The sequence below is a fragment of the Triticum aestivum genome, chromosome 3B, assembly GCF_018294505.1.
Source record: "Triticum aestivum cultivar Chinese Spring chromosome 3B, IWGSC CS RefSeq v2.1, whole genome shotgun sequence".
Taxonomy (NCBI): domain Eukaryota; kingdom Viridiplantae; phylum Streptophyta; class Magnoliopsida; order Poales; family Poaceae; genus Triticum; species Triticum aestivum.
In genome coordinates, this window is record NC_057801.1 from 773933990 (window position 1) to 773957782 (window position 23793).

General features: G+C 47.7%; 1 protein-coding gene across 1 annotated transcript; it reads left to right on the forward strand.

Moving 5' to 3' along the window:
* The first annotated feature begins 8117 nt into the window (after positions 1–8117).
* Positions 8118–9057, forward strand: LOC123066513 (classical arabinogalactan protein 26). The gene has a single exon (XM_044489573.1). The coding sequence runs from the start codon at positions 8254–8256 to the stop codon at positions 8725–8727; it is 474 nt and encodes a 157-aa protein (XP_044345508.1). The 5' UTR covers positions 8118–8253; the 3' UTR covers positions 8728–9057.
* The last annotated feature ends 14736 nt before the right edge of the window (positions 9058–23793 follow it).

Sequence of the window (23793 nt, forward strand, 5' to 3'; positions counted from 1 at the left end):
CATAAAGAAAGAAATCCCAATTACGAGTAGTTGAATATGTACAATGTTGCTTGGACTAGAAGGCATCTAGAACAATCGGCTGCTACATGGTCCAAATGGTAAATACTACAAAGTTTCATGTCGTAAAGCTCAACTATCGGTTACTGATGCTCAAGTGATCCAAGTTTGTAGTGAAATAGGTACACTGAATGACCGCATCTACTGGAGGGGTCGGTCAGGAGTCGAATATGTGATTTTGGCTCCTCTCACCATCAAAATGACGACTTTTTAGATGACGACGACCAAGCCTAATTGGTCCCACCGGTTAGCTCTCTGAAGAGCTCACCATGAGTGTGTGACGTGCACTAGTGCAGAACCGGGCAATAGCACCGGTTTGTAAGGCCCTTTAGTGTTGGTTCCATAACCGGCACTAAAGTGTGGTCACTAAAGGCCCCTCCTTTAGTACCGGTTCTGCACGAATCGGTGCTAAAGGGAAACCACGTGGCATGAGCCAGCTTCGGGGGCCTGGAGCCTTTAGTACCGGTTGGTAACACCAACCGGTACTATAAGGTTTGGGGTTTTTAGTTTTATGGTTTCTTTTTTATTTAATTTGTGTTTCCATTTTAATTCTTTTTCGTTTGCTGGTATTTTACGATACTACACATTGTAAACGTTTTATATATATATATATATATATATATATATATATATATATATATATATATATATATATAAATAGAATTTCTAGTAGAACCAATCATCGAGTTCAACATGATTGTCATGATATTATAAGCGTTCATATATAACACCAAAAAAGCAAATCACTTAAGTTCAGAACGAAGAACACGAACATGAAAGGCCAAGTACTAATTAAGAGCAGCATGAAGAACTAGCTAAATCACTCCTGCTAGCTACTCTCTCTCTGGTAAAATAGCATAGAACATGTATAGCTCTCCTGATTGATCATACTGGAGCATGCCGATGAACCTGTCTCCTAATCGTGGGCTGCGCTTCTCATTGCTGCCCCTTAGTACTTCTCTGCGATCATTAACAATTTTCCTCCAATCTTTCACTATTAAGCATTCATCGCTTCTAGAAATCCTGAATGCATTCATGTGCAATGCAGGATATCTTGGCCTTAAGCTAACAATTGACATCTGACCTTTAGTCTCGATCCCCTGAGGCACAACTGTCATCGGGAGTCCCTGTTGAAGAACATCGTATAGTACTTAATTAATATACTCAGCAATGAAAGTTTAAAAAAAATATGTATGCAAAATATGCACTGAGGACAAATAGTAAATATCTTACCATCATTCCTAAATAGATGTGACCGTAGTTCAATACCATCACTATTGGTCGCACGTTTTGAGTACTAACATTTCCAAGTGCAGGAAAAAAAATTGTCTTGACAGTATGAAGATCCTCAAGCCATGAAACATAATGACTTATCTCCTCGCAGTTTAGTTCAGCTCCGGGACAGTAGAAGGTCCTGTCTACCAAGCGCCGGACATGTTTGGTTGAATGGAGATAAGCTGTCAATAGAAATTAGTTGTCAGTTATTTTTGAAATAAGCAATATCAAAGACAAAAATATATTTGAGAAGAACTCACATAATGGTAGAACTGGAGGCGTCTGCACATCGACCCATATGTCTCTATTACCTTCAATATTATCTTCCGGACGAATATCAAAGGTGATAACCATACCAGGCTCAAATGCATAAGCATTGCATAGTGCTTGCCAAGTTTTGCATTCAAAATAGGTGTACGTGTGTGCATTGTATACTTTGACGTTGAAAGTATAACCATCATGCTCAGTTTTCTGGTAAGCTCTCTTTACCTCCATAGTTTCCATATCTTTGAAACCTATCTTATCCAAAACAAAAATTCTTGCATGGCATGGGATGCGCTAGTAGAATAGTGAAAATTAAAAATTATAAGTCAGGCAAATGAAGCATATATAAGTCATGCTTAATTACGAAAACAGACTTGTCCTTGTGATTTACTGTATCGAATTCGAAAGTCTCATCCAGCTTGATGCTGAATCGCCTACCATCAACAAGGAAATTTCTGTCGCACCGCCCCGTACGCCGCCGCCCCGTACGTACGAGCGGGGGCGCCGGCGTACGGGGCGAGGGCGGCGGCGTACAGGTCGGGGGCGCCGGCGTGCGGGTGCGAGAGACAACAAACGGGACCGCGGCAACGACGACGGACGGCGGCTGCGTTCGGGGCGGCGGCGCGAGACGACGACGACGACGGGCGGCGGCGGGGACAGCGACGACGACGACGAACGACGGGCGACGGGCGGCGACGACGGGATCGAGCGGCGCACGACGATGTCGAGAGGTTGGAGACGAAAGTGGGGAGATGTAACTGAAATTTTCGTAAGTGCTATATATATAGGATCACCCTTTAGTACCGGTTGGTGGCACCAACCGGTACTAAAGGCCAACTTTGGCCAGGCCAAGAGGCGGGAAGAGCAGGCCTTTAGTACCGGTTGGTGCCACCAACCGGTACTAAAGGGTGATCTGTAGTACCGGTTGGAGCCACCAACCGGTACTAAAGGCCTCGCGCTGCCGCCTAAAGTTTAGTCCCACCTCGCCGGGCGAAGGGCAGCCGCACTGGTTTATAAACCCAGCCGCGGCTACCTCTTTGAACTCCTCTATATAGCAGGCTTGTGGGTCTAAATTCTGCGCGCTGCCCTGTGAGTCTGCTGGGCCTTTAAGGCCTGTAATTGCACGCCCGTGGCCTAGCAGGCCCACAGGGCAGCGCCCCAATTTTTTTTAGTTTTTTTTCTTTTCTGCTTTATTTTCTTCTATTTATTTCTGCGTAGTTTTTTGTATAGTTTTTTCTTTTCTGTTATATTTATTTTTCTTCTATTTATTTCTGAGTAGTTTTTCATCTAGTTTGCCAAAATTCAACATTTTCAGAGTTCATTTTATAGTGATTTTCAATTTCACGGTCATTTTATATAGTTTTTTTCTTTTCAGCTATAGTTTTTTTCCTGCTATTTTTTCTTTTCTGCAAAACTTGATGGTCAAAGTCTGGAGTTATAACCAAAGTTTTTTTAAAGAAATGCCGACGTGCAATTAGTTTTTGCCATAACAGAAGAAGTCCGGAGTTGTAATAAGTTATTAAAAATAAAAAAGAGGTGCAATGCTCGTTAATTTGCTTCAAGCCTTTCAGAATAGTGTAAACTGCACTGCGCATAGCTCCGTGCAGTCTACCATATTCCTGAAGGCTTGAAGCTAAGCAACGTGAGCATTGAGCCTCTTCTTCATCATCTCTGCACTCAGGACTTATAAACCGCTCCTAATCCCTCTCTCTTCGCGAGGTGGGACTAAAAAACAACCTACTAAAAAAATGTAGTACGGGTTCATCCATGAACCGGTACTAGAGGTGCTCGTGCGGCCCCAGCTAGCCTTACCTGACACAACCTCATTAGTACCAGTTCGTGGCACGAACCGGTGCTAAAGGTTCGCCACGAACCGGTACTAAACAGCTACTCCCGCCTAGCAGTTGGTGCATACTGAACGCAAAAAATATAAGAGCATTTAGATCATGATCTTCCATTTCTTTACAGTCTAAATTGTCAATATGATCTTATAACATCAAAAATACTTTGATCATCAATGATCTTTGTGTGTACAATCTGAATTGTCAATATGAGTCATCAACGATTTATAAACCGATGAGGACTCATATTGCGGCCACAAATTCTACACATAGAGTTCAATGAAGACCAAGTGCTTGTGATAGTTTGAGAAATAACATATTTAAGGTGGTAAAAGGCTTGTTAGGGGAGCGAGGTGGGACTAAAAACAGCTTGCCATAACCTCATTAGTACCGGTTCGTGGTACGAACCGACACTAAATGGTGATGGTGGGGCCATAGCCTGACCGCACGCTGACACAGCCTCTTTAGTACCGGTTCGTGGCATGAACCGGTACTAAAGGTTCGCCACGAACCGGTGCTATTGATCGCCGCCACGAACCAGCACTAATGTACACATTAGTGCCGGCTGAAATTCAAACCGGCACTATTGTGCTTCACATTTGACCCTTTTTCTACTAGTGGTGGTTACTCAACGACTTATATCAACGAGCTGGTTGATGTGGCAACGCATCCTACTAGGGAGCTCAAGTAATAGAAGGGTTTGTAGTTTCAAATGAGGTCGTCCATGAGGACATCATGCAATGTGTCTTTGATTGGCATTTATTATTTATCAGTGGAGCATCGCCCTTGGAATGGCCTTATTCCAACTATATTGCGATCTCTAGTGAAGTCTGGTGATGTTTTTACTTCCCGCCAGTGGACATGAAGGTTGAACAACGGTGCAACGCTCGTATCCTTCCATGCCTAGATTGGCAACCTCGATGTTGGCATCTCCAGTGATCCTATGCTCATCTTTGGCCGTGGCTATATTGGCATTACCTCCAGGCATCCCGTGAAACGATTATCTACAACACCACTTCTTAGACCCGTATGTGGGGCTCATAAAACGGGCATCGGTACTTTAAATTTGGATACCTTGTATGTATAAATTTGCATTTTGTGTAGATGCATGATATGTGAAGTGATGACTAGAAGATTAAACTAACTGAAACACAAATAGTAGGAAATTACTCCATGGGTTGTAGTTTTTTTTGTGAGAAAACATTCGATCTATTCATCAACTATCATGGTAGTACAAAGAACACCAGGAGTAAAAATTACATCTAGGTCCATACACCACCTAGCAACGATTACAAGGACTAGAGGGGTCCTACTTTGAAGTGGATTGCAGCCATGTGATTAAGTGTGCTGATACATCTTAACATGCATCTTGCTCTGACCTAAGACGAGTATTGTGCTCAAGGAGAAGTGAGTGTTGGTTCCTTTCCTTCTAGTGCTAACTGCCTTTGCATCCTCCGCGATATGGATATGGAGTTGTGGGACTCGGATCCGCTGCCTGCCATGCCTGAGAAGGCCAAAGATCGTTAGATGGGAGCTTGGGTGACGGAGTGGAGTGGAGAGGCTAGGGTTTGGTTAGGGGAGGTGTCAGGGATATACCCCGCGGTATGACCCGGCCGGAAATATGACCTGGCCGGACTTGGCATTTCATTGATAACTCGCCGGATGATTGGTGACTCACGAGTCTGGCGGCTCACTGGACTGACGACTTAGAAGCCTGGCGACTCACTAATGGCCCCGGCGGCGGGTCAGACGGATGACAAGGCCCAGGGCCCAGAAGGACGGCTTATGTTATGATGGGCCGGTTTAAGAGGAAAGCGTAAGGAATATTCCCTTACAAAGGAAGCAAGACTAGGACTCCACTTGTAATAGACTAGTCCTAATCCTAATAGAACTCCACATGTAACCCGCCCCCTCAACTTATATAAGGAGGGGCAGGGCACCCCAAGAGGGACAAGCAAGAAGCAACAATCTCTAGGGCTAGACACAAAGAGCCGGCTTACCAGCGACTCCCTCATGATCATAATGAGACCTAGCCACAAACAGCATGTAGGGTTATTACCGGATGATGTTTCCCGGGGCCCGAAGCTGTCTAAATCCTCGTCTTATGTTGCGTCTCTCGATTCCGCCCAACCCCACTCAAGCTACCACGTAGGTGCATTGGCCTCGCGACTAAGTCCTCACACTAAGGACATCTGTCGTGACAATTCCACGACAAGAGGGGATCTGGACGAATATTTGTGGGGTCGGGTGGGCCGGCGTGTGCTGGGTCCAACGTGGCGGGCACGCCCGATCGTGCCCGGGCCCCCCCATATCCACCTCATATTTGAGCTGGGTATGAGGGGTGTCGGTCGCCCGGGCATTCGAGGCCAGTTTGAGGCATCCGTCTGGGTCGCGTTTTTGTGACTGGTCACTCACGGGCCGTCCGCTCGGCATCTGAAGCAATTTACCGAAAAAGGCTTTCGCCCCGCTTTATATATAAAGCACCAAACCACAAGCATCCAGTACAATCACACGCCACACCACCGCAACACACGCACACACCCAGGACATGATACAAAGGCGCTGAGCGCAGCAACACCACTCCTAGCACTACTGCCCCGAAGATATGAAGCTACGTATGACGAACCATGCGCTCCAAGGCGGCGCCTTCAGGAAGGATACGACACCGGAGCGTCGCCACCGCCCGATCCAAGGATCAGAGTTTCCCCCGGAGCCGCATGACGGGCAATGAGAGCCGCGACAACACCTTCAAGAAGGGAACGATTTTCGCCGCCGCCGGTCCGTCCGAAGATATTGCGCGTTTTCACCTCGGCCAACATTCACCGCCACCGAATGCCACACCCCGACAACCACGCCGCCCACACGACCATGGTGACCGGGCAGCACCAAGGCACAGGCTTTGTCCAAGAGCACCGCGCAACCACCACAACCAGGGCCGCCGCCCCAGCATCCAAGACCTCGACACCACCTCACCCGTGACCCGCCGCACCCCAACGAAAGAGACGAGCGGGAAGGTCCCACCTTTCGCACCCCTGGGCAACCCCCAGCGTCGAGACCCAATAGGTCGGCCAGAACTGGCATCCACCGACCCATCCTGCTGCCCCAAGCGCGATATGAGCTCGGTCCTGCAGCAACAAGAGAGGGACGAGGTCAGTCCTGCTGCATCGTGCGCGAGACGAGCTCGGTCCTGCTGCATCATGCGTGAGACGAGCTTTGTCCTGCGGCATCGGGCGCGAGACGAGCGGTGGACCGCAGCTGGGAGAGGACCAGCCCTTTGATGGAAGTAGCGCCCGGGTGACGAGGAGATGGGGTGAAGGTCAAGACGGCCCGAACGCAGACAAACGGACGCCGGAGAAGCCGGCCGTTGCCGCGGGCAGATCCTTCGAGCCACCGTGAAGCCGCCACGACACCGGTAGGCCACCAAGACCTACCCATGCCGCCGTCCACGGCCGGAGCAGCAGCCACGCCCGACCGTTGCCCTACCCGCGTCGCCCGGCGAGCTCCAAGCGCCAGAGCCGCCGGGCACGCACCACCGAAGCCAGGCGCCGCCGGTCGGCCCCCAAAGCCAGATCCGGACGGATCTGGCAAGAGACCGGTCGCGCGCCACCTCCCGAGACGGGAGCACCGCAGCCGCCCCGCCGCGCGCAGAACGAGGGTCGCCAGAGCACCGCCACAACAGGCCACCCCGCTGCCCCGCGAGACCGTCGCCGCGCCGCTGGATCCCGCGGATGCCCAGCGCCGTCGCTCGAAGGAGCCGCCCCGCGCCGGCGCCCACAAGCGGACGGGGAAGGAGGCCCCGCCGCCGCCGCGCCCCCACGGGCTTTGCCCGACGGAGCTCGCCGGCGATGGCGGGGGGGGAGGGGGAGGGAGGCGGGGCCGAGGGCCGCGGCCACATGGGACCCCCCGGGCGCGCGCAGGCGCACCGCGAGAGGGGAGGGGAGGAGAGGGGGTGAGAGAGGGAGGGGAGCGGGGGGGGGGGGGGGGGGGGAGTTGCGCGCCCGGCGGCCGGTGCCGGCGGGAAGCTAGGTCGCCGGCGGCGGCGGGGGTGGGAACCCTAGGGCGGGGAGGGAGCGAGCCTGAAGCGATTTAGGGGCGCCCAACAATAAATATCCTCCAAAAATTTTTTTGAGGGACCTGATGTAGACACTTTGTGAACTTGAGTGACCAAGAATATATTTTTCTCTTGAAACAAAACATAAAATGGACTTCCTTTGTTTGAAAAGCATTGGATCTTGCCTTAGTTCTATATATTCGCTTGGCATTCTTGTGGCCTTGCCTGCTTAGTATTTCCTACTTGACATAGCTCGTGTTTGTGAGAGTAGTTTCAACGATAGATGGAATACCAGATAAAAGAGAAGTTGGATAAGTGGTATGTTGCTTGGATTAGGAGGCGTCCATGAACAATCAGCTGCCTCGTATCGCCGTGCAACCGCACTTGTGGGATGATGGGAGGTGCCCTGTGTGGAGTCGGGGTCGCTGTGTTTTGAGAATACTGTGTGACGACGATGACATTTGCGTCGCAGCAGACGGGATGGTTCTGTAAAACTACAGCGGTGTGTGTGCCGTAGGAGCAGAGAAACTGCTGCCAATAGTTCCTGCTGCTGTAACTTTGCTTTTTCGTTGGCGGGGTCGGGGAGAAGAGAACAGCCCGCCCGTGGCGTGGTGACGAATAACATGTTCGCTCTGTCCACCCGCTTTCCGGCCCCGGCCAGCCTCCAAAACCGACCAAACCAATTCATCAGTCACTCACTCACACGACTCGTCCAGCAGCCCTCTCGCTCTCCGCGCCACGCCGCGCACGCACACGCGGCTCACGATGGCAAGAACCGGAGCGCGCGCCCGGCGCCACGCACTCCTGCTCGCCGCTCTCGCGCTCTGCGCCGCGTGCGCGTGCGTGCCGGCAGCCCACGCGGGCGCGCTCCGGGCGTCGGCCATCTCCGCGGCGCCGGAGCCGTCGCCGTACCCTCTGCTGCAGCCGCGCCACCGCCACGCGAGCGCCCCCACCGCGCTCCCGCCGTCGCTCTCGCTCTCCCCGGACATAATGCCGCTGCTCCCGTCCCCGAGCCCCGGCGACGACACGCTGGCGCCGTCCGACGCGGCGGCCACCATCCCGTCCAGCCCGAGCCCGCCCAACCCCGACGCGCTCGAGCCCGACTCCGCCTTCGCGCCCTTCGGCTCCGCCGCGCCCGCCGCTGTCGCCGGAATGCAGTCCTCCGCTCCGTCGCGGCCCCGCATGGCGTGGGCGGTGCTCCCGGCCGTGGGGCTCGTGGCCGCCATGTGGTTGGCGTAGCGGATAGGACAGAGTGGGGGACGGCGGCAGCAATCCGCCAGGCCTGGGGCGTGCAGGGAAAGTTGGCCACTGGGCTGGTCGGTCGGCTGGGCAGGATTTGCATGAGCTTCAACCGAAGAGAATTATTACTTTTTGTTCTTACAATGTTCTTGGCCATCTCTTGTAAATTTCATCCTTAGTTGATAAATTGTTTCTCAGGTGCTACATTCTATAGCCTTTTCTGTAGTTTTCTGATTTTTTATGTGTGGAGATCATTTGGGCCATTCTTGTAATAAGGTTAGACTGGATGGGTTATTAGCTGATTGATAATAATCTAATGTCATTTCTTGAGATGGCATGTCCTCAAGTTCGAATCAAAAGAAAGAAGGAAATGAAGAAATGAAGTGTATGATTCTTTCCTACTCTAGCTTGACTGTTGATTCTTCAGCTAGACGACCACGAGTGCAGAGCGCAGTGCTTGCGGTTGCAGGACAATCATGCTGTTTTCTGATAGCTTTGGGTGCACCTATTATTTGCCTCTGATTAGATCTCATGAAATTATTGGTACTAGGAGTAGTACCTGTTAATTATTCCTCATCTTCTCAGTTCTCATAGATGCGTGACCTGAAAAGAGGTACATCTATTTCCTTGCCACTATCCCATCTGTGAATATAAAAAGATCTGCATTTCTTTTCCTCTCAAAAGGGAACACCATAAAATGCGCTACTGCAACTCCACAGCAGAATTTTCTATTCTTAGCCTTTTGGCCCTTTAGGATGTGCTGCCAGCAGAGTTTAGCTCAATCATCTCCTGATGATTATTACCGTAAAGCCTCTGTTCTTGCCACATCGCAGAGGAATTAACTTTCCAGGCATGACCAAAGTGCAGGGCATGTGATCCCATAGTGTAAGAAGCTCACGTGTCCTCTCAAGAACCATTGACTGTTGTCCCTGGGAACCAACTTTTTTTTTTCCGGTACAAGAAGGTAATTACTTTGGGCTGTACTATCTCGTTTGCTTGCTGAAGCCTTGGTGCATGTTCAGAGTCAAAGCGAGCTCCGCACTGTTGCCCTCACGTGCCATGCACGGTCGGGCAAATGGCACAGAGCAGCACATCGCTTTTTTACCGCTTGGATTGTACTACTCCTACCAATTTGTACCGCTGTTTATACTGCCCTGGGGGCAGTGAGTTCACGTGTTAGTTGGCTGCACCGGCCGTCTTGCATTTGGCATCTAATGGCAGGAAGCAGACATCCGCCAGGTTCGAGCATGGTGGAGATGGGATCCGTGGGTCAGTCTTACCATGTGGGTAGGAGCCTTGGCCTTGCTACCAACCTGGCTAGCTAGCTCTTGACGGGCAGTGTCCACTTGCGACGCTGCAGTGTTACCTTGGTAAATGTAGTATCAAGATAATCTAGCTCGCTGAAGCCTTCGTGCATGTTCAGAGTCAAAGTGAGCTCCGCACTGTTGCCCTCACATGTCATGTACTGTCGGGCAAATGGCACAGAGCAGCACACGCTTTTTACCGCCTCGATTGTACCAATTTGTACCGCTGTTTTATTGCCTTGGCGACAGTGAGTTCACGTGTTAGTTGCCCACCGTCGCCGCTTTGCATTTGGCATCTAATGGCATTCTTCCGCCAGGTTCGAGCATGGTGGAGATGGGATCCGTGGGTCAGTCTTACCATGTGGGTAGGAGCCTTGGCCTTGCTACCAACCTGGCTAGCTAGCTCTTCACGTGCAGTGTCCACTTGCGACGCTGTAGTGTTACCTTGGTAAATGTAGTGTCAAGATAATTTAGTGACCACCCCTGCTTACCAGGAATTAAGTAAAAATTAACCTGATGTGGTGATTCATCCGATGCATTAGGGAATAATTAAGATTATGTTTGCTGCCTCTTGTTTGGATGAACTGGTCGCTACTAGCAGAGCATGTGTGTGTTTGTCTTTTCCATTGAGAAGATTCCCGTGATTTGGTCGTGTTGCAGGAAGAAAAGCTACCCCGTGTGGAATCAGGAGCTAGCCAGCTAGGTAGGCAGTCGGCACATTCACGTGCTTGCGTGCTTGCTCGCCATGGACGATGTGAGGTTGCGAGTGCTGAGTAGGACGGAGGGAGGAGGCGAAAACAAAAAAGCATCAAACCAATAATAGACTATAGAGAACTAGCGAGTTTCCGGTGCGGAATCACAAATTCCCGCAGAAGATTAATTAGTGCAAAACTTAGTAGGTTGGATGGACGCCTCTGGAGCGGAGCCTGGGAGGCGATTTTCCTCTTCCCCTTCCCATCCTCCTCCTACCTACCGTTCGCTCGCCATTACCGCGCCTTCTCTGCGCTTAGCCACTTCCTCCTCCATCGCTGGGCTGGATGACAACACCTCACCGCCGCGGCGCTCTTCGTCGTCTTCGGCCGGCGACGCGGGTGGTGGAGCCACTGCTGCTTCCGCCTCCCCCAAACGATGCGAACTCATCCGAGGCGTATCGGGAGATGGAGCGGGTGGTGCGGGAGTGGTTCCCGGACCGCTCGGAGTGGTCAGATCTCTTCAATGTCATCATCCAACACACCACGTTTAAGGACCACGTTTAAGGAGTACGCGAGGTTCACCGGCGACGACGGCGCATAGGATGTGGAGCTCCTGTTTTGGGTCATTCAGGAGGCAAGCTCTCCAGATCCAGCGTAGGCAGCGAGGTGGAGCAACTTCCGCGCGCTCAATCCGCCTCGGCTCAACATCGCAAGGCCGCGGGTGGATGCTCTATCCAGAATTCCGCCGGATGTGCTACCGCCTGAGGTTCGCCCTCCCCGCCTGCAATAGCCGTCGCCTATGGCGATGGCCGGACCGCGCGGGGTGGGAGTCCTGCTCCTGCTGGTCACAATCGGGCATGCGAGAGGATCAAGCGCGACATCGAGCCTCCTCCATGGCCTGGAGACCAGGGTAAGATCCCTAAGATCCTATCTGTTGTGTCAATGAATTATTTGCGTGCATTCCGTTCTCGCCGTAGATGCGCTGCAGTCAGTCAGTTTAGGTCTGATTGTGCTTCCATTTCGGAAGAGACAGATTCAGGGGGTTTCATCTGCGGTAATAATATTGTGGATAATGATCGAGATGTCGAGATTTCGAGGGTTCTCCCTCGGGATGTTGTTGTTCCAGTTAAATACAATTCTGAAGTTGAGGTGTTTGTTTCTAAAGAGAAGAGGGATAAGCTATTTATGCAGTCTTGCGCCTCGTCAAGGTCAAATATTGACAGCGAAGCTTTTGCTTTGAAAAAGTATGATAAAGTTCAAGAAAATACCCAGTCCTTCCCTGTCGTGCAGGAGCCACCCATCCGTGGATGTGTGGTGGGGAGCAAAGAGGGTTCTAGAAAACCGTCTTCCTGTTCTCATGATCGTGACCTAGAGTATATAGAGGAGTACTATGGCCAGTTATGGTCCATTCCTTCCCCTCCCCGCCGCCGCAGTAACCCTAGTTTGTCCCTACCCAAACCTCTCCCTCATATCTTCTGGATTCAGAAAGATCTTCATGCTACTGGTGAATTTACCCATTCTTATTGTCACCCTGCCACGCTGCGATTTTCTGATCCTATTCCAAAAAAATCCACATTCCGTTGGAAGGGATTGGTTCGAGATCCCACTCGTTTTCTGAAGTTGTAAAACAAGGTGTGGGTATGGCTGATCGTCCTCTGTCGGGATCCAGCTCTGGGGCAGCATCTCAACGTGGCCCTGCCCAGCGTGCCCCAGCCCCTGTGCACCTTAGGCAAGCTTCTGCTCCATCTGGTAAGGATCCTATGCCTGCGCAGAAATCCAAATCTACTGCATCTACAACATCGTCTTCTCAAGTTCCCGCGTCTCAAGCTGTAGTTGGTGAAGTAGAGCAAGTGCTAGACCCCAGATATAAGGATATGATATGCTTGAACTATGGGGGGCCTCGTCATTATGTGGGAAACTGTGTGAAAACCAAAGCATGTTTAATTTGCCAGCAGAATCACAATGTCAACAACTGTGCTGCTTGGGCCAAGATTCAACCATCTCCTACTTTATTTGGGAGTGGTGCTAGTGGGTTAGGTTTCTACAGTGTATTTGTCCATGCTGTTTCTGAGACTAACTGGCTTAACTAACAGAACTGTTCTGTGGTCAATATACTAAAAGGTGATGTGCTTAAATCAGAGCTTTTTGGCTTGCTATCTGCTGTTTTCTGCAAGACCAGACCATGGTCTTGGCAAATTAGGGAGTTAGCCTGTAAAACCTTTTTGGTTAGGTTTCCACCATGGAAGAATGTTGAAGATCTGATAGAATTTCCTGCTTTTGACCTACCCAAGGAAGGAGTAAATGTGAATGTGACTGAATGGAAAGGTGCTTGTGACCCCTTTGGGGAACTTGTGGAAGCATGGGTTTTGATTGAAGGTGTCCCACCAAAATGATGTACTTGGAAAGTGTTCTGTCAAATTGCCTCTTTGTTTGGTGTTCTCACTGATGTGGATTGGAATGGTATGTTCAGGACCTTCATTGAGAACGTGACGATAAAAATTTCTTGTAGTGACCCATCTAAAATCACTTTTGAAAGGCTGATTGAGATGAAAAAGAAATTGTTCCTCCTTGGCTTTACTGTGGAGGGATATGAATAGGTTGGAGGGATTGACTCTGTGGTAGATGATGAAGATGGAGATGATGAAGAAGGAGAGGATGATGACATTCATGAGGATAATGGTAATTTGCATGGAAATAAGGCTGATGATGTTCAGAATGAAAAATTAACTAATGTTGAAAATGCTATAGATGAGTTGGATAGAGCTAACCTGAGCTCACATGGTAATGTGAATGGTGCTAGTCACAAGAAGACATCTGAAGCTGTGCTTTACCATGTTACCTAGACTGATATTGATCATGAAAACTTCATCATGGAATGTGATGTTGAGGAAGTCAAGACTCATGATAATATACAACAGGATGGACGAAGCAAGGGGGGGGGTCTCTTATTGGAGCTTATGCTTCATCTTTTCAGTGCCTGGCTGAAGAGGCAGGTCAAGCTTTGCTGACTGCTTCACCTGTTAGAACTCCTGGGGGAGGATGTTGCCTCATTTGAGGGTGAGGGTATATGTATTACCAACAAGGTTGAAGTTTTTACTGAGGATTTATATCCCTGTGATGACCAAGATAATGCTGTTTGGGATAAGAGTGTGGACTATTGTAAGAAGCTGCTGATGTCTATTGACTGTTCTGACTCTAAGGATGAGATAAGTAAGGAAGAAGAGATGGAAGTTTTACCTATTGAAGCTGTTGAAATGACTAGTTCTTGTGGACTGAAGAGGTCACTGATTACTTCTTTAGATGAGGTGGGTGATACTGGAAAGCCTAAAAAATACAAAGATCAAGTGGGGTCTTCTGCTGTCTCAGAAACCTCACACTAGATGCCATGGTAATATGAACATCATGCAAAAAGCTGCTGAATATAAGAGAAAACAGAACCTGGAGGTACCTCATACTTACAAAGGTAACTCATTTGCTATCCTTGATCCTGCTATCCTTGCCAAGCATACTGATAAAATTAACTTGAAGTTTGGTAATGATCCATGCTATCAGTCTGAGATTATTAATGATTTGATTGCTGATGAGAAGGAAAAAATGCCTTATATTTGCCAATAATAAACCTGAAACAGTAGTACCAACCAATTTAGATATTAGTGTGAATGATGATAGCTACACTCCAGTCAGGTCTACATTCCCTAAATTAGTGGGCACTACTGATGTTTTGGGGGAATCACCTGCTGTTCTAACAAAAGTTAAACCTTGTGGCTTGTCTCACCCTTTCAAAATAGCTTAGTTATGATTGGTCTCATTTGGAATATTAGAGGGGTTTGTCAACCTAGGAAAATTGAGTGCCTATGTGATAATATTGCTAAAGCTAATCCTGATTTCATTGGATTTCAAGAAATAAAAAGAGAGCTTATTTCTAAGGTTTCCTTAAGGCTTTGGATAAAAAAGTCTATTCACTTGGCATTTTTTGCCTGCATTAAAAACTGCTGGTGGTATTTTAGTAGGGGTCAAAAATGATATGTTTGAGGTGATTGGGTTTTCCAACAAAGAGTTTGGAGTGGTTTCTACCATTAGGTCCAAAGTTGATAATCTTATGTGGCAGTTAGTTGTGGTTTATGGCTCATCATACCCTGAATTTAAACTGGATTTTATTGCTAAATTACATGAAATTTTGGGGGTTGTCTCTGATATGTCCATTTTGCATCATGATTTTATATCAATATTTATTGCATTATGGGCTGTTATTACACGCTATGTGACAATACTTGTGGATATTCTCTCTTATTTTATAAGGTTTACCATGAAGAGGGAGAATGCCTGCAGCTGGGATTCTGGCTGGAAAAGGAGCAAATATTGGAAACCTATTCTGCACAACTCCAAAAATCCTAAAACTCCACGGAAGTCATTTTTGGAATTAATAAGAATTATTGAGTGAAGAAAATACTAGAGGGCGCCCACACCCTGACTAGGAGGGTGGGGGGCACCCCCCCCCTACTGGGCGCGCCCCCTGTCTCCTGGGCCCCCTATTGGCCCTCCGGTGCCCATCTTCTGCTATATGAAGGCTTTTACCCTAGAAAAAAAATTAGAAGCAAGCTTACGGGACGAAACTCCGCCGCCACGAGGCGGAACCTTGGCAGAACCAATCTAGGGCTCCGATGGAGCTATTCTGCCAGGGAAACTTCCCTCCGGGAGGGGGAAATCATCACCATCGTCATCACCAACGATCCTCTCATCGGGAGGGGGTCAATCTCCATCAACATCTTCACTAGCAGCATCTCCTCTAAAAACCCTAGTTCATCTCTTGTATCCTATCTTGTATCAAAACCACAAATTGGTACCTATGGGTTGCTAGTAGTGTTCATTACTCCTTATAGTTGATGCTAATTGGTTTACTTGGTGGAAGATCATAAGTTCAGATCCTTAATGCATATTAATACTCCTCTGATCATGAACATGAACATGCTTTGTGATTAGTTACATTTGTTCCTGAGGATATGGGTGAAGTCTTGCTATTAGTAGTCATGTGAATTTGGTATTCGTTCGATATTTTGATGAGATGTATGTTGTCTCTCCTCTAGTGGTGTTATGTGAACGTCGAGTACATGACACTTCACCATTATTTAGGCCTAGAGGAAGGCATTGGGAAGTAATAAGTAGATGATGGGTTGCTAGAGTGACGGAAGCTTATACCCTAGTTTATGCGTTCCTTCGTAAGGGGCTGATTTGGATCCACTAGTTTCATGCTATGGTTAGGTTTACCTTAATACTTCTTTTGTAGTTGCGGATGCTTGCAATAGGGTTTAATCGTAAGTGGGATGATTGTCCAAGAAAGGGCAGTACCCAAGCACCGGTCCTCCCACATATCAAATTATCAAAGTGCGAACGCGAATCATATAAGCGTGATGAAAACTAGCTTGACGATAATTCCCATGTGTCCTCGGGAGTGCTTTTCTCATTATAAGAAATTGTCCAGGCTTGTCCTTTGCTACAAAAAGGATTGGGCCACCTTTCTGCACTTTATTTACTTTCATTGCTTGTTACCCATTACAAATTATCTTATCACAAAACTATTTGTTACCTACAATTTCAGTGCTTGCATGGAATACCTTACTGAAAACCGCTTGTCATTTCCTTCTGCTCCTCGTTGGGTGCGATACTCTTACTTATCGAAAGGACTAGATAGATCCCCTATACTTGTCAGTCATGAAGACTCTTTTCTGGCGCCGTTGCCGGTTAGTGAAGCGCCTTTGGTGAGTGGAACTTGGTAAGGAAATATTTATATAGTGTGCTGAAATTTTCTGTCACTTTTTACTATGGAAACTAATCCTTTGAGGGGCTTGTTCGGGGTATCTTCACCTCAACCAGTAGAGCAAAGAGTTGCTCCTCAACCTACTGAACCTATTGAAAATGTTTACTTTGAGTTTCCTTCGGGTATGATAGAGAAACTGCTAGCTAATCCTTTTGTAGGATATGGAACATTGCATCCCGATTTACACCTTATCTTTGTGGATGAAGTTTGTGGATTATTTAAGCTTTCAAGTATTCCCGATGATGTTCTTAAGAGGAAGGTCTTCCCTTTATCTTTGAAGGGAGACGCATTGACATGGTATAGGCTATGTGATGATACATGATCTTGGAACTATAAACCATTGAAGTTGGAATTTCACCAGAAGTTCTATCCTATGCATCTTGTTCATCGTGATCGTAATTACATATATAATTTCTGGCCTCGCGAAGGAGAAAGCATCGCTCAAGCTTGTGGGAGGCTTAAGTCAATGTTATATTCATGCCCCAATCATGAGCTCTCAAGAGAAATGTGTTGGAAATATGCCCTAGAGGCAATAATAAAAGCATTATTATTATATTTCCTTGTTCATGATAATTGTCTTTATTCATGCTATAATTGTGTTATCCGGAAATCGTAATACATGTGTGAATAACAGACATCAACATGTCCCTAGTGAGCCTCTAGTTGACTAGCTCGTTGATCAACAGATAGTCATGGTTTCCTGACTATGGACACTGGATGTCATTGATAACGAGAACACATCATTAGGAGAATGATGTGATGGACAAGACCCAATCCTAAACATAGCACAAGATCGTATAGTTCGTTTGCTAGAGTTTTCTAATGTCAAGTATCTATTCCTTTGACCATGAGATCGTGTAACTCCCGGATACCGTAGGAGTGCTTTGGGTATGCCAAACGTCACAACGTAACTGGGTGACTATAAAGGTAGACTACGGGTATCTCCGAAAGTATCTGTTGGGTGACATGGATCAAGACTGGGATTTGTCACTCCGTATGACGGAGAGGTATCACTGGGCCCACTCGGTAATGCATCATCATAATGAGCTCAGAGTGACCAAGTGTCTGGTCATGGGATCATGCATTACGGTACGAGTAAAGTGACTTGCCGGTAACGAGATTGAACGAGGTATTGGGATACCGACGATCGAATCTCGGGCAAGTAACATATCGATAGACAAAGGGAATAGCGTACGGGGTTGATTAGAATCCTCGACATCGTGGTTCATCCGATGAGATCATCGTGGAGCATGTGGGAGCCAACATGGGTATCCAGATCCCGCTGTTGGTTATTGACCGGAGAGTCGTCTCGGTCATGTCTGCTTGTCTCCCGAACCCGTAGGGTCTACACACTTAAGGTTCGGTGACGCTAGGGTTATGAAGATATGTATATGCAGAAACCCGAATGTTGTTCGGAGTCCCGGATGAGATCCCGGACGTCACGAGGAGTTCCGGAATGGTCCGGAGGTAAAGAATTATATATAGGAAGTGCTATTTCGGGCATCGGGACAAGTTTCGGGGTTATCGGTATTGTACCGGGACCACCGGAAGGGTCCCGGGGGTCCACCGGGTGGGGCCACCTGTCCCGGGGGGCCACATGGGCTGTAGGGGGTGCGCCTTGGCCTAGATGGGCCAAGGGCACCAGCCCCTATAGGCCCATGCGCCTAGGGTTTCCCCCTAGGAGGAGTCCTAGTGGTGGAAGGCACCCCTAGGTGCCTTGGGGGGGAGGGAAACCTCCCCTTGGCCGCCGGCCCTAGGAGATTGGATCTCCTAGGCTGCGCACCCCCCCCTTGGCACCCCTATATATAGTGGGGGAGAGGAGGGACTTCATACACCAGCCCCTGGCGCCTCCACCTCCCCCCGTTACGTCTCTCCCTCGTAGTCTCGGCGAAGCCCTGCTGCTGTGACGCCCTGCATCCACCACCACGCCGTCGTGCTGCTGGATCTTCATCAACCTCTCCTTCCCCCTTGCTGGATCAAGAAGGAGGAGACGTCTCCCGTCCCGTACGTGTGTTGAACGCGGAGGTGCCGTCCGTTCGGCGCTGGTCATCGGTGATTTGGATCACGTCGAGTACGACTACATCATCACCGTTCTTTTGAACGCTTCCGTGCGCGATCTACAAAGGTATGTAGATGCATCTAATCACTCGTTGCTAGATGAACTCCTAGATGATCTTGGTGAAACGAGTAGGAAATTTTTTGTTTTCTGCAACGTTCCCCAACAGTGGCATCATGAGCTAGGTCTATGCGTAGTTCTTCTTGCGCGAGTAGAACACAATTTGTTGTGGGCGTAGATTTGTCAACTTTCTTGCCGTTACTAGTCCTTTCTTGCTTCAGCGGTATTGTGGGATGAAGCGGCCCGGACCAACCTTACACGTACGCTTACGTGAGACCGGTTCCACCGACTAACATGCACTAGTTGCATAAGGTGGCTGGCGGGTGTCTGTCTCTCCTACTTTAGTTGGAGCGGAATCGATGAACAGGGTCCTTATGAAGGGTTAAATAGAAGTTGACAAATCACGTTGTGGCTTTAACGTAGGTAAGAAAACGTTCTTGCTAGAACCCTAATTCAGCCACGTAAAACTTGCAACAACAATTAGAGGACGTCTAACTTGTTTTTGCAGCAAGTGGTTTGTGATATGATATGGCCAAAGTTGTGATGAATGATGAATGATCTATATGTGATGTATGAGATGTTCATGCTATTGTAATAGGATTCACGACTTGCATGTCGATGAGTATGACAACCGGCAGGAGCCATAGGAGTTGTCTTTATTCTTTTATATGACCTGCGTGTCATCAAGAAACGCCATGTAAATTACTTTACTTTATTGCTAAACGCGTTAGCCATAGTAGTAGAAGTAATAGTTGGCGAGCAACTTCATGGAGACACGATGATGGAGATCATGATGATGGAGATCATGGTGTCAAGCCGGTGACAAGATGATCATGGAGCCCCAAGATGGAGATCAAAGGAGCTATGTGATATTGGCCATATCATGTCACGTTTATTATTTGATTGCATGTGATGTTTATCATGTTTTGCATCTTGTTTACTTAGAACGACGGTAGTAAATAAGATGATCCCTCACAATAATTTCAAGAAGTGTTCCCCCTAACTGTGCACCGTTGCGACAGTTCGCTGTTTCAAAACACCACGTGATGATCGGGTGTTTTATTCAGACGTTCACATACAACGGGTGTAAGACAGATTTACACATGCAAACACTTAGGTTGACTTGACGAGCCTAGCATGTACAGACATGGCCTCGGAACACAGAAGACCGAAAGGTCGAGCATGAGTCGTATAGAAGATACGATCAACATGAAGATGTTCACCGATGTTGACTAGTCCGTCTCACGTGATGATCGGACACGGTCTAGTTTAACTCGGATCATGTAATACTTAGATGACTAGAGGGATGTCTAATCTAAGTGGGAGTTCACTAATAATTTGATTAGTTGAACTTAATTATCATGAACTTAGTCTAAAATCTTTGCAATATGTCTTGTAGATCAAATGGCCAACGTAGTCCTCAACTTCAACGCGTTCCTAGAGAAAACTAAGCTGAAAGACGATGGCAGCAACTATACGGACTGGGTCCGGAACCTGAGGATCATCCTCATAGCTGCCAAGAAAGATTATGTCCTACAAGCACCGCTTGGTGACGCACCCGTTCTCCCTGCGGAACAAGACGTTATGAACGCTTGACAGGCACGTTTAGATGACTACTCCCTCGTTCAATGCGGCATGCTTTACAGCCTAGAGCCGGGGCTCCAAAAGTGTTTTGAGAGACATGGAGCATATGAGATGTTCGAAGAGCTGAAAATGGTTTTCCAAGCTCATGCCCGGGTCGAGAGATATGAAGTCTCCGACAAATTCTTCAGCTGTAAGATGGAGGAAAACAGTTCTGTCAGTGAGCACATACTCACTATGTCTGGGTTGCATAACCGCTTGACTCAGCTAGGAGTTAATCTCCCGGATGATGCGGTCATTGACAGAATCCTCCAGTCGTTTCCACCAAGCTACAAGAGCTTTGTGATGAACTTCAATATGCAGGGGATGGAAAAGACCATTCCTGAAGTATTTGCTATGCTGAAATCAGCGGAGGTAGAAGTCAGGAAGGAACATCAAGTGTTGATGGTCAATAAAACCACTAAGTTCAAGAAAGGCAAGGGTAAAAAGAGCTTCAAGAAGGACGGCAAGGAGGTTGCCGCACCCGGCAAGCAAGCTGCCGGGAAGAAGCCAAAGAATGGACCCAAGCCCGAGACTGAGTGCTTTTATTGCAAGGGAAGCGGTCACTGGAAGAGGAACTGCCCTAAGTACTTAGCGGATAAGAAGGCCGGCAAAACAAAAGGTATATGTGATATACATGTAATTGATGTGTACCTTACTAGTGCCCGTAGTGGCTCCTGGGTATTTGATACCGGTGCAGTTGCTCACATTTGTAACTCAAAGCAGGGGCTGCAGAATAAGCGGAAACTGGCAAAGGACGAGGTGACGATGCGCGTCGGGAATGGTTCCAAGGTCAATGTGATCGCCGTCGGCACGCTACCTCTGCATCTCCCTTCGGGATTAGTTTTAAACCTTAATAATTGTTATTTAGTGCCAGCTTTGAGCATGAACATTGTATCGGGATCTCGCCTAATTCGAGATGGCTACTCTTTTAAATCTGAGAATAATGGTTGTTCCATTTTTATGAGAGATATGTTTTATGGTCATGCTCCTATGGTGAATGGTTTATTCTTTATGAATCTCGAACGTGATGCTACATATGTTCATAATGTGAGTACCAAAAGAAGTAAGGTTAATAATGATAGTCCCACATACCTGTGGCACTGCCTCCTTGGTCACATAGGTGTCAAACGCATGAAGAAGCTCCATGCTGATGGACTTTTAGAGTCTCTTGATTATGAATCATTTGACACGTGCGAACCATGCCTTATGGGTAAAATGACCAAGACTCCGTTCTCAGGAACAATGGAGCAAGCAACCGACTTATTGGAAATCATACATACCGATGTGTGCGGTCCAATGAGTGTTGAGGCTCGCGGTGACTATCGTTATGTTCTCACCCTCACTGATGATTTAAGTAGGTATGGGTATATCTACTTAATGAAACACAAGTCTGAAACCTTTGAAAAGTTCAAGGAATTTCAGAGTGAGGTTGAAAATCAACGTGACAGGAAAATCAAGTTTCTGCGATCAGATCGTGGAGGAGAATACTTGAGTCACGAGTTTGGGGCACACTTAAGAAAATGTGGAATAGTTTCACAACTCACGCCGCCTGGAACACCTCAGCGTAATGGTGTGTCCGAACGTCGTAATCGCACTCTGTTAGATATGGTGCGATCTATGATGTCTCTTACCGATTTACCGCTTTCCTTTTGGGGCTATGCTTTAGAGACTGCCGCATTCACTTTAAATAGGGCTCCGTCGAAATCCGTTAAGACGACACCGTATGAATTATGGTTTGGGAAGAAACCTAAGCTGTCGTTTCTAAAAGTTTGGGGATGCGATGCTTATGCCAAGAAACTTCAACCTGAAAAGCTCGAACCCAAATCGGAAAAATGCGTCTTCATAGGGTACCCAAAAGAAACTATTGGGTACACCTTCTACCTCAGATCCGAAGGCAAGATCTTTGTTGCCAAGAATGGGTCCTTTCTGGAGAAAGAGTTTCTCTCGAAAGAAGTAAGTGGGAGGAAAGTAGAGCTTGATGAAGTATTGCCTCTTGAACCGGAAAATGGCGCAACTCAAGAAAATGTTCCTGAGGTGCCAGCACCGACTAGAGAGGAAGTTAATGATAATGATCAAGATACTTCTGATCAAGCTCCTACTGAAATTCGAAGGTCCACAAGGACACGTTCCGCACCAAAGTGGTACGGCGACCCTGTCTTGGAAATCATGTTGTTAGACAACGGTGAACCTTCGAACTATGAAGAAGCGATGGCGGGACCGGATTCCGACAAATGGCTAGAAGCCATGAAATCCGAGATAGGATCCATGTATGAAAACGAAGTATGGACTTTGACTGACTTGCCCGTTGAACGGCGAGCCATAGAAAATAAATGGATCTTTAAGAAGAAGACAGACACGGATGGTAATGTGACCATCTATAAAGCTCGGCTTGTCGCTAAGGGTTATCGACAAGTTCAAGGGGTTGACTACGATGAGACTTTCTCACCGGTAGCGAAGCTGAAGTCCGTCCGAATCATGTTAGCAATTGCCGCATTCTATGATTATGAAATATGGCAAATGGACGTCAAAACGGCATTCCTTAATGGTTTCCTTAAGGAAGAATTGTATATGATGCAGCCGGAAGGTTTTGTCAATCCTAAGAATGCTGACAAAGTGTGCAAGCTCCAACGCTCGATTTATGGGCTGGTGCAAGCATCTCGGAGTTGGAACATTCGCTTTGATGAGATGATCAAAGCGTTTGGGTTTACACAGACTTATGGAGAAGCCTGCGTTTACAAGAAAGTGAGTGGGAGCTCTGTAGCATTTCTCATATTATATGTAGATGACATACTTCTGATGGGAAATGATATAGAACTCTTGGACAGCATCAAGGCCTACTTGAATAAAAGTTTTCAATGAAGGACCTTGGAGAAGCTGCTTATATATTAGGCATCAAAATCTATAGAGATAGATCAAGACGCCTCATAGGTCTTTCACAAAGCACATACCTTGATAAGATATTGAAGAAGTTCAATATGGATCAATCCAAGAAGGGGTTCTTGCCTGTGTTACAAGGTGTGAAATTGAGCTCAGCTCAATGTCCGACCACGGCAGAAGATATAGAAGAGATGACCGTCATCCCCTATGCCTCAGCCATAGGTTCTATTATGTATGCCATGCTGTGTACCAGACCTGATGTTAACCTTGCCGTAAGTTTGGTAGGAAGGTACCAAAGTAATCCCGGAAAGGAACACTGGACAGCGGTCAAGAATATCCTGAAGTACCTGAAAAGGACTAAGGAAATGTTTCTCGTTTATGGAGGTGACAAAGAGCTCGTCGTAAAGGGTTACGTCGACGCTAGCTTCGACACAGATCTGGATGACTCTAAGTCACAAACCGGATACGTGTATATTTTGAATGGTGGGGCAGTAAGCTGGTGCAGTTGCAAGCAAAGCGTCGTGGCAGGATCTACATGTGAAGCGGAGTACATGGCAGCCTCGGAGGCAGCACATGAAGCAATATGGGTGAAGGAGTTCATCACCGACCTAGGAGTCATACCCAATGCGTCGGGGCCGA

Excerpts from the sequence above, each read along its gene's own strand:
- LOC123066513 (XM_044489573.1), top strand. The coding sequence starts at position 8,254 with ATGGCAAGAACCGGAGCGCGCGCCCGGCGCCACGCACTCCTGCTCGCC.